At 44.2% G+C, this 10,989-nt stretch overlaps 1 protein-coding gene across 2 annotated transcripts in view; it reads right to left on the bottom strand.

Annotated features, from left to right (window-relative positions):
• Positions 1 to 420: 420 nt before the first annotated feature.
• The window catches only part of LOC111148656 (apoptosis resistant E3 ubiquitin protein ligase 1), a 42,556-nt gene continuing 31,987 nt past the window's right edge, over positions 421 to 10,989 (bottom strand). The window contains exons 9-20 of one of the 2 annotated variants that reach the window (XM_022505417.1): positions 10,007 to 10,084; positions 8,818 to 8,959; positions 8,565 to 8,686; positions 7,303 to 7,378; positions 6,384 to 6,493; positions 5,567 to 5,746; positions 5,264 to 5,389; positions 3,789 to 3,918; positions 3,644 to 3,702; positions 1,410 to 1,499; positions 842 to 1,017; positions 421 to 736 (exon numbers count right to left, since the gene is read on the bottom strand). In XM_022505417.1, coding sequence (XP_022361125.1) covers positions 634 to 736; positions 842 to 1,017; positions 1,410 to 1,499; positions 3,644 to 3,702; positions 3,789 to 3,918; positions 5,264 to 5,389; positions 5,567 to 5,746; positions 6,384 to 6,493; positions 7,303 to 7,378; positions 8,565 to 8,686; positions 8,818 to 8,959; positions 10,007 to 10,084 — 1,392 coding nt within the window. In that variant the 3' untranslated portion in view covers positions 421 to 633. The remainder of the gene's footprint in view (positions 737 to 841; positions 1,018 to 1,409; positions 1,500 to 3,643; positions 3,703 to 3,788; positions 3,919 to 5,263; positions 5,390 to 5,566; positions 5,747 to 6,383; positions 6,494 to 7,302; positions 7,379 to 8,564; positions 8,687 to 8,817; positions 8,960 to 10,006; positions 10,085 to 10,989) is intronic. The other variant, XM_022505418.1, reaches the window with a different exon arrangement.

Raw genomic sequence — 10,989 nt, 5'->3', positions numbered from 1 at the left:
AATGCCTTCAGGGAAAAAGTTCCTTTTCCAGTTTTGACACCACAGAAAAACATCCTTTTGTGCCATCAGTCCCCCCCTTAGAGGTAGTCCAGCGCCACGGCCTGAGCCTGCTATGGTGCAGAGGGACAAAAATGAAGACTGCGCACGTAGGCCACTTGCCATCTGCGCTCCTCCTGGCTTCTGGTGAGAGGCGACCGCCCTGTGCCCAGGGGGGACTCACGTCCCCGCAGGGCAAGCAGTGAGGGCTGCAGAGGGACTTGTATGGGCCATGGGCATAGGAGCCTGAGGAAGGTGGACCCCAGCCTTCTAAGAAAGCTGAGCCCTTTGTGTAATCTCCTTCCACTCCTGAAGCAGCTCCCGGTCCTGAGATCTTCTGAGAACCAACTGAAGTGACAGCAGCATGGTCCTCTCCTCAGGAGCGGGGGCGGGGGGGGGGAGTGGAGGGGGCGGGGATGCAGAGGGGGCGGCGAGGCAGCGACCCGGGTGGGAGGTGAGCAAGTACTCCAGACACCGGGTAGCATGCAGCAGCTTCTGGCCGACAGAGAGGTGTTGGGGTCGGTGGTTCTCACGGTGTTACGTGCACCCAGGTGCTCAAGGAAGCATGGGGGCCAGGGGTGCGTGGCAGGGGAGTGGTCAGAGCATGCCAAAGCCCTCGCAGCCCTCGCTGATGGCCAGCTGCAGCATCCTGTGAACCTCTTCATACGAGTCATACGTGGGGAGGCACAGCTGGTTGAAACTGGAAGAGCAAGGGGAGAAGCGATGAACTCACGCGCCAGAAACACTGGCCAGGGCTGGCAGAGCCTCCCTCTCCAGAGGGTGCCCTGGGTGGCGTGGGACCTACCACGTGTGTGCAGTCGGGAGTGTGCTGTGGGTGGGAGCGGCAATAATCTGGAACGAGGGACAGAGGGCGGCAAAACCTCCGGGTGGCAGCTGAGAGGAGCCCGTTGTGAACTGTAGCAGCCGAGCCAACTCCTCCTGGGTCAGACTGGACACCACGGTCCAGAACCACCTCATGACCTGGCAGGGAGAGCACAAGGTGGGGTCACGCTCAGTGTGCAGCCTAGCACTGGACTCTGGGGGGAGAGGAGAGCCGGAAGTGGGGGACACAGGTAGCCACGGGGAGAGTCGACAACTCCAGGAATGTACACTGTCACACCATCAGCAGGGCGGCCTCTGACTGGTTGGTTCTGTTCCTTTACCTTTCTAATGTACCGTTCCTGTGGCATCTGGATCAACAGCCCTTAGGGACCAGGGCTCCCTTCTGCTTGGACAACCACCTGTCTTTCCCTTGTGTACCATTTTCTCCCCAATTGATGTGTCTGCCTATCTGACTCCTTGGCAATTTTCTTCTGAAAGTTTTTCCTTGCAAAGTGGCACAAATCCAGGGAAAAGAAGTTTGGCCCACTTACCTTTTCTCGGAAATGCCATGAGCCGCCAACAACCACTGCATGGGCTTTGAAGTCAGACACACTGATGTCCCCAGTCCCACACATCAGCAGCTGGAGAAGACAGTCGGGCGTTACTAGGACAGTCGGGGGACAAACACCCAATATAAGGTCAAAACTACTTATGTTAACATGCAAAACATGGAATAAAGGAAACACCAGGAAAAAGACCATAAGGCGAGATCATAACGCCAGAACTCTGCGTTAGGAAAATCAATTGTAACAGGCCAATGGTTCCTAACCAGTGTAGTAAAAATCACCCAGCTTTTAAAAAAATATGCAGATGTCCGTAGCCTTACCCTAGACCCACTGAATCAAAATCTCTAGGAATGGGTTTGAAACTTGTGTACTTTGAGAAAGTTTCCTGTTACCAATGTGTACCTCTAACTAAGAACTACTGCTCTGGTTGGGCGCCTGGGTGGCTCAGTAGGTTAAGCGTCCAATTCTTGATTTCAGCTCAGGTCATGACCCCAGGGTCATGGGATCAAGCCCCGTGTCAGGCTCTGTGCTCAGTGGGAAGTCTGCTTCTCTCTCTCTCTCCCCCTTCGCCCAGTCCCCTTGGTCATGCATACTTTTCCTCTAAAATAAATAAATAAATCTTCAAAAAAAAAAAAAACCAAAAGAACTACTGCTGTAGATTATTTTGAATTGAAACAAAAGACAGAAAGAGAACCAAGTATTTACTGAGTCTGCTCTATACATGGCCGGGGAATACCAGGAAAAAAAGGCAGGCCCCTCCCTTTGATGAAAATCCCCAGCTCCATTTCTGAATTTGTCAGATGGCCTTTCCTATTTCCCAGCATCCATCCTTCTTTTGTGGCTTGAACTTTTACCAACTTCCCTTCAGCCCTGCCTCTACTTGATCATATGAATTTAAAAAGTACACCAAAAAATGAGAAATGAATGCTATCAGAGGCCTGAACCTCTTGCTGATGTCCTAATTTGGTTCTGGATCCAGCATGTGACATAGCAGACTTCGAATGCTCGTTCAACAGCTCTAAAGAATGATATGTCCTCATCAAGAGACAAGAAAAGCCCAAATTAAGCCTGAGGAGCTTTGGCTCCTTTGAAAAGAACCCTAAGCTAATGAGTAAGAGTGGGGTATGGAAAAATTCTGAGAGACCGTGTCCGTCCTTCCTCCTCACTTTAACAAATCGTCATGAAGGTTATGCTTCATAATAAACCAAAATACACCAGTAGCTGTTCCTCAGCCCGGAAAATACCAGCACTAGGTGACAAGTCTACTGGAAACGTGAGGCTGAGTAAGAGATGGAACATTCATTTTGCTTGAATTTCATGTCTGAAGGTACACATGTGAAGAAAATCACACATGACTTTGATTCTTGTTCTTGAGGCTGGTTCCGTTAATAAGAATAAACACTGTATAAGGCCATCTGAAACGACTGTTCTGTTTTCTTTTCTTTGAGGAAGAATCTCCTTACAGGAACCAGTCTCATAAACCACTCCTCATAAAGGCTGTGGCAAGTCGGAACCAGTAACTTGCCTAGTATGTACCATTTGTGAGCAACAGATCAATGGCCTCCTGATTTTATTTTTTGCCCACGACTTCTATTTTGATAATTACAGAATGGTATTCACCATCCTAGGTCCATTTTGCAGTTGTTACAGGATCTGCGATAAGAATATATTGACTGTATAGTGTCGTTGCCCAAAACTTTGAAATATATCACATCTTTTGGTTTGTCTCCTTCCCTGGAACATAGCTCTATGAGGGCAGGGACTCTGTCCTATTCATTACTGGCTCCCTGGTTCCCTGGTGCTTCAAACGTCCATGTCTTATAAGAGATACTTGATAAATAGTCCCTGAAAAAATAAATTCTATTATTCCCCTAAATCAACTTTAAATGTCACAGGATTTACATGGACTGTACACAATACCAATGTTCTTTACTCTTCAATGAGTATCAGTAATACTGGATGAATAAATGACTATTAATTATTACTCCTCAAAAATAATTAGTTAATTGGTTTCTAAGGCTCACATTCTAATGTTCTGAAAGCTGGAGAACGGAATAATGCATGGAAGAGTGACAAAAGAGAAACCGACTCCTGCATGAAGGACTTCCCACCGCATCTCACAACAGGAGGTGTAATGAGCTGGTTCCTTCGGGCACAATCACATACCTCGTCAAGAATGGGTTGGGGGTGGGGGAGGTCCTGTAATTGGAACCACTTACCTCAAGCTCATTTTCATCAAATATAGCCAAAAGGTTTTCAGGGACCAACTCATTCAGGCCTGAAACAAAGTGGCCGAGTTAAAGCCATACCCATACCACAGATACAGGGTTTTTTTCTCAAGGCCAAGAGTAGACGGGCTCTCACCTTTTAGGAAGTGTTCTACCTCCTCTTTCACTTGACTGGCCAGTCGATATTGGGCCAATAAATTTAAATAGAAGATTTTATTTGCATTCGTGACTGGGGTTTGAGCTCCACCTGTCATGAGTTCTACAACCTGAAAGAAGAGGCAAAAGACAGGGGGGGAAGCTGTGGATGGGAGATGATCAGACGACACCTGCCCAGTACGTCCTGTGAACCCAGCCTCCCTCATGAGTTTCTGCTGCACATTTACCCTCTCGACACATCTGGTTTTACACAGACACTAAGCTTCAGCCATCCTACCACTGTGGCCTAGTCCACTGGCTACCAGGGTATTGGAGTGAGTCTTCTCTGACCAGGTCAAATTGTGGTGATGCAACAGAAGATGTCATGGTTCCTTGTTAGCAACATTCTAACAGCTCTAATGATCCAAAATTAAGCCACGTGTGACCTTATCTCTTAGACCCCTGAACCAACTTATCTGAGAATAAATAAGGCCAGGTAAGTAGTGAAGAAGTCTTTTTAGATTTCAGAAACTCTGGGTGCCTGGGTGGCTCAGCCGGTTAAGCATCTCCTTCAGCTCGGGTCTTGATTCTGGAGTCCTGGGATCGAGTCGTGCATTGGGCTCCCTGCTCAGCAGGGAGTCTGCTTCTCCCTCTGACCTTCCCCCTCTCATGCTCACTCTCTCTCATTCTCTCTCTCTCAAATAAATAAATAAAATCTTTACAAAAAAAGATTTCAGAAATTCTAAGATGGGAATCACTGTTCCTTTTATCTTCCCAATGTGTTCACAGAGGCCATGTGATTATCAGTACCAATAGTATCAGTGCTCACAATTTTTTAGTCGTTGCTACTTTACTTTCAGTGGTAATAATACTGCAACTTTACAGTCATCATAATCATCTGATACTATTTAACCCCAAAACAGAACCAGAACCAAATTTGCATCAGACATGTTTTGGGCCTCCCCAAACTTTTTTAATTAAAAAAAAAATGTTTAAATTAAACTAAATTAAAATAGAAATGTTTTCGGCCGGTAATTTTCTAGTAAAAAAGCCAAAAAAATATATAAGCACAGTGTTAAAATAGGAGTTAACTATATCACGACCATTGAAGTTGAGAAAAACAAAGTTTCCGTCCCTTCCAAAGCTGTTTGTGCAGTGAGACCTGATTTTCACTCAGTTCTTTTTATACTGGAAAGTAGAAATGGTGTGTCTTTTGCGCCATCATACAGGCCAAGATCATCACGTGTGGGATGCAATGTCCTGATATGGTTGCCACTAGCCTCACGTGCTTATTTACATTTAATGAGAATAAAACAGAATGAAAACTTCAGTTACTTGGTGAATAACCAGGCACATTTTGCACACAGCAGCACAGAAAGACAACATTTCCATCGCTGCGGAAAGCTCCAGTAGGTAGCCCTGCTCTAGAGGAGACTGGGAACCACAGGACCCACAGGCTCTGGTTCTCTTTCTCACCTTCTCCAATTGGCCTGATTTGTTATATTTCTCTTCTGCAAAGACCAGCTCCATCTCACTCATGTCATTGTTGAGGATGAAGCAAACCTTAGATTTGTAGAATTCTGGGTCATCTGTTTCAAAATACTGAGAAGACAGAAAGACAGAACAGAACATAACTACTCTTACCCAGAAATGAAATCTGTAACTGTTTAGAAACACTTACCCCTTCAACCTTAAGAATAATGAGCTCAGAGCAGAGGGATTCCAGAATTAACGGCCAGAGGCCTTGGTTAAAAAAAACATGTATACCTAAGACTTTACCTTATAATGCATACGTAGTCCTATGATTTGGGCCAAGAAAGAGCGGGTGAAGCGAGCTCGGACCAGTTGCTTATAGGCTCCGCCTAGAGAGGACTCATAGAGACACTTGCCTACCAGCCGCCCTGCAAACTCATACATCTTCAAGCGTAGATGAGTGGGGCGGTTAGGGTTGGGGTGGACCTGTCAAAGAAAGAGATTAAAAGGCCCTGAGCCATTTTTCTTCAAGCTTAGTTCACCAATTCTTATCGCAAGGGAGCAGGAATTTCAGTGTTAGAATCAAAGAATCATCTAAATGGCATTAGCTATTTGGTAGCTACCATGAGTAATTTAGAATGACTAGAAGACGGAGGGCAAAGAGGGACTTCAGTAAGGGGAAAAATCTTACATTAAGTTTGTGGTCCCTGGCTGAGTATGGAAGTTAACCAGTGAATGATGTGATGCCTTCCCCCTAAACCAGAACTTATTTCAAACAAAGTCTATTTCTCTACTCCTGCTACCTCTACCTAGTCAAAGATCTAGTACGGAATTCAACGGCTTGAGGTATGGTCTGAGAAAGTGGCCTAATCATTCTAATAATTAGTAGAGAGCCATCGCACTATGTTTTAGCCAAATACTCACCTATCTGCATTTTCTCTTATTTTATAGATGAAATAATAAAGGCAAAGAGGAGGGAGGCAATCTAATTTGGGTTCACTAAGAAGAAGACACAGGCTGCCAAATTCCCAGGACAGTTTCATGACCTCAAATCCTTCTGAGAGCTTCCAGTACAACACAACTGACATCTTCCGCCCACCCACGGGGGAAGTCACAGACTCACTAATGCTTGGTTGTTGTCACTGAATCGGGTGAAGAGCTGATTGGTGGTATCGAACAGTGCTTTGCAGATTAGCTCAAACCATTCCCGGCGAGGCCCTCCCCAGTCCAGAGCTGAAAAGTATAATAATAATAAAACATGGGGGTGCTTGGGTGGCTCAGTTGGTTAAGCGTCCAACTCTTCATTTCGGTTTAGGTCATGATCTCAGGGTCATGAGATTGAGCTTTGAATTGGGCTCTGAGTTCAGCAGGGAGTCTGCTTGGGATGTTCTCCCTCTCTCTCCCTCCTTTCTCTGCCCTTCCCCCTGCTGGCACATGCATGCTCTCTCTCTCTCTCTCTCTCTCTCTCTCTCTAAATAAATAAATAAATAAATCTAAAAAAAAAAAAAAAAAAGCGACTCTCACCTACCACTTCTTACTGCTTGTGTTCATTCATTCATCGTTTGACACTCTCCACTTTCCTTCCATTCCACTACATTCATGTCTCCCCAGTCCAAGCCACCTAAACTAAGGCGCCTTTTTTTCTCTTTTTTTAAAAAACCCCACCCCCTTCTGTAGAATTACAGGATTTAAGATATTCTACTCACTAGGTTAATGCCCCCCCAGTATGGAAACACAGGAGAACACAGGTCCCAGGAAATGGACATTTCTCTTCTACAAAGGCTACTTTCCCTTCCAGTCCAGACTCTTAGAGCTTGCCCTCCCAGTCCGTATGTCTGTGCTCTACAAGCTCGAAATACCTAGAAACACCACCTTTTCTGTTTCTACTCATGACTTCTTTTTTCCTTGGGAAAAATAAGCTGGGGTCGGGGCAGGGTTAAGGGTAGGGGAGGGTATTTTTGTGATTTGTGGAGAATGGGTAAGGAGGAGGGGAGAAGTGGGGAAGAGAGTTAAGAAAATCAACACAAACTTTTAAAACTGACCTTCTTCATCTTGAAAAACCACTTCAAAGTTCTTGCTCCAATCTGAGATGGAGAAATTCCGAGTGGCTTTCAGAGACTGAAAAGCAGTGAAGGGAAGGAAAGTGTCAAAAGACTGGCAGGCATCTCTTGGATGTTAAAGACAAAAACACAAGAACATTGCCACTGTCCCTTTAAACCATTAGTACTTGGAGGAGACGCAGTATTCATAAACTTTAATCATATCATTTCATATTTTAAATACATGTATCTCCAGAAGAAATTTAAGATTTCAAAAAACAATTTAATTCATCTTTACACCATTGCTTTGTTGGGAAGTTGAAGTGTTTTTTTTTTTTTTTTTAATGTTCATTTTATTAATGAAAAAACTCTTACATAAAGAAATAAAAGGAGGGGCGCCTGGGTGGCTCAGTGGGTTAAAGCCTCTGCCTTCGGCTCAGGTCATGATCCCAGGGTCCTGGGATCGAGCCCCGCATTGGGCTCTCTGCTCAGCGGGAAGCCTGCTTCCCTCTCTCTCTCTGCCTGCCTCTGCCTGCTTGTGATCTCTGTCTGTCAAATAAATAAATAAAATCTTTAAAAAGAAAAAAAAAGAAATAAAAGGAGTCAAATTAGTAAGCTGTCAGCAAGAGAACCATGGAGCCCTGGTTTTCAGAAAAGTGCAACGTACACTGGAACTCTCTATTCACAGGGCTGCGTTCAGACAGGGAGCCATGCCACACAGAGAATGTGGCTGAGAAAAGGGGTTTCCAGTCACACCTACCAGAGCCAAACATCACAAACACTTTCTGGACAGGGACCAAGCCTTCTCATTCTTGAGGAATGCAAGAACCAAGCCAGTGTCTGTGCAGTGGAGACAGACAGACATCAGGTGTTCCTTTTCCATCAGACCAGGGTGACAACAGAAATCATTTCCTTTTAACCCAGCAAGAGCTCTTCTCTTCCAGGGATGCAAGAACAAGAATGCTCCTCTGTGACAACTGCTTCTCCCTTCCCCACATAGAGGTTCCAAGAGATCGTTCAGGAACTAGTTTAGTACAGACTGTAAAGCCAATGTGTCAACTAGTCTCTCTCCTCGATAATACGTCTTGAACAAATCCACCCCAAACTTAGTATAATCAGACACAGAGAAGAGCAGTCTTTAATAGATATGTTTAAAGAGAAATTTGGGGTTCATAAAAGATGACCTGGGGGATATAACCCAACACCGGAGAGGTTTCTAGTTGCAAAACCCTGACCACTGACGGTGGAAATGAAACTTTACCCACCGATTCCAGCAAGGTGTGTCTGCTGACCTTCAGGGTGACTTTGGAATGTGGTCTTTTCATATGTACCTGCCGAAGCTCTCGCTGGAAGAAGTTCACCTTGTCCTGAAAGGTCTCAGAGCCTCCTGAGGAGCGAAAAGATCCATCATGATGAGAGCCTCATTACAAGACATCTGAGCAGTCTGTCCCACATCTTCAGATGTCCAGGGTGGCTGGGGCTCCTGCCTTTCCTGTCCGAACCCCTGTCCAATCTTACCTATATTCTTATGGAGGGAGCGGATGAAAGTGGCTGCTAGAATGTTCCTCTCCTTACAGCTAAGCTCCACAGGTGGTTGAATGCCATCATCTACCACCAGTGTGAGGAGCTTATGAACAGGGTCGGGGCCAAGGTAGGAAAACTAATGAAGGAAAAAAAAAAAAGAAGGCGTTAACCTATAAAACCCTCAAATCCAGCAAAAACTTTCCATATCCCTAACCTTCGGTACCAAACCATAAACAAATTAAGCATGTCTCCTCTAAGCCAGTATCTCTAGGAGTATATCACCTTGTTTTTCATGTCAAGTGCTCTATGATCCAATTGTACTTAAAATTATTTCGGTTACAGAGTTACTGGTTACCACTAGTTAGTACTAGTTAGTTACTGGTTACTACAGTTACTACTAGCAGAGTCACTAACTCCACTAACTGGAGTTAGTGAGGATCACAGGCAACAGGACAGCTCTCCTAACACAAAACCGAAAGAGGATGAAGGTAGTAAAGATATATAAGATAAAGGGGCACCTGAGTGGCTCAGTCGGTTAAATGTCTGTCTTGGCTCAGGTCATGATCCCAGGATCCTGGGACTGAGCCCCATGTTGGGTTCCCTCCTCAGTGGGGAGCCTGCTTCTCCTTCTGCCCCTCCCCCTGCTCATACTCTCTTTCTTTCTCTCTCCCATGATCTCTCTCTCTTTCAAATAAATAAAATCTTTTAAAAAAAGATATATATAAGATACAAATGACTACCTGATGAGGTTGGACAGACTGGCTGGAGGAAAAGCAATTCACCTTCAGATTCCAAAAGCTCAGAGAAGTTAAAACAAATGTTTTTAATATATGAGAATGCTCATTCTAAAAGAGTTAACTTCAGCACACTGGGAAACCAAGCCTGGGCCAGAACTGCCAACACCATCTCCATTAAATTAGTCTCAGTGGCAAAAGATAACTGTTGAAGAATTCTGACTTGCTACTAATTCCTATTTCTGTAGGCATGTGCCCTTCTAGAACTTCTATATTCTTCATGCCAGGTTGTGAGGAGAAAACAACCCTTTCTTTATTTGGCAATGAATCCTGTGTGCACGATAAGAACTTCCAGAAACACCAAAAGCCCTTCTAGGAAAAAAGAAAAGGCAGAAACATTCCAGGGTTGAAGTCTACTCAGCATGAAGCAGATGTAAGGTTCAACTTACTTTTGTTCCTGGGCACACTCGGAAGGTATAAAGGCGCCAGGGAATGATTTTCAGGTAGAACTCCTTCACTGAAAATTGCTGGAGGACAAAAATACAGAAAAGGAAGTGAAAGAGAACTAGAAAGGGTCTTTTGGGCATTGTAATTAAAAAATCAGAGTCCCTACCTCCATTCCTCATAATCTTTTCCCTCTACGGACAAGGAGGATAATTTTTTAGTACTAACACCAAATCAGTAATATCAATTCGATCTTAAAATAGGCAAATCAAAAATATTACTCTGACAAGGCATTTTCATACAGATACACTTCGTAATCTCAATACTCAAGTCTTACTACCATTTCCAAATGTCTGAGATCAGGGTTTCACTTTATGAGTAAACATTTCACCTAGAAATGATCAAAATCTCCCTGTGTTCAGCTGGGTGCTGCTCAGATCTCCTCAATGGACGGGGAATACCAGTGGCCTATACCCACTGCTTAACCCTACTAGAATGGAACCAAGGATCTGCCGGGGAGGGGAAGCAGGTGGGGAACAGGGGTGTGTGTGAAGGTGGTGGTGAGATTTTAAAACAAAAAAGTTCATAAAAATATGTAAGAATATAGAAGGGTCTCTTTATACTGTTATAAAAAAAAAAAAAAGAAAAAGAGAGCTTTAACTTTAATCTAAAAAAAACCTCTTCTCTAAATGTACAGATTAGACTTTTTCTTGATTTAAAAAAAAAAAAAAACTCTTCATGAAGAAAATTTCAAACACACACCAAAGGAGAGAAAATGGTACAATGAACCCATCATCAGCCTTAACAGCTGTCACTTCATGGTCAATGGTCAATCTTGCTTCATCTGTACCTCACCCTGGCCCTCATTCCCATTCCCCTAGTCCAAAGTAGGGCTAGATTTTTAAATGAATAGAAAAGTTTGAAGTAGAACAAAATCAGAACTCTTGTTTTGGTTATGAGATGAAAGAGCTGTCACAGGATGTTTCAA

Source organism: Enhydra lutris, unplaced genomic scaffold (assembly GCF_002288905.1).
Source record: "Enhydra lutris kenyoni isolate GAN:26980312 unplaced genomic scaffold, ASM228890v2 scaffoldscaffold20, whole genome shotgun sequence".
Classification (NCBI taxonomy): domain Eukaryota; kingdom Metazoa; phylum Chordata; class Mammalia; order Carnivora; family Mustelidae; genus Enhydra; species Enhydra lutris.
This window is presented reverse-complemented; position numbering and strand designations above follow the sequence as displayed.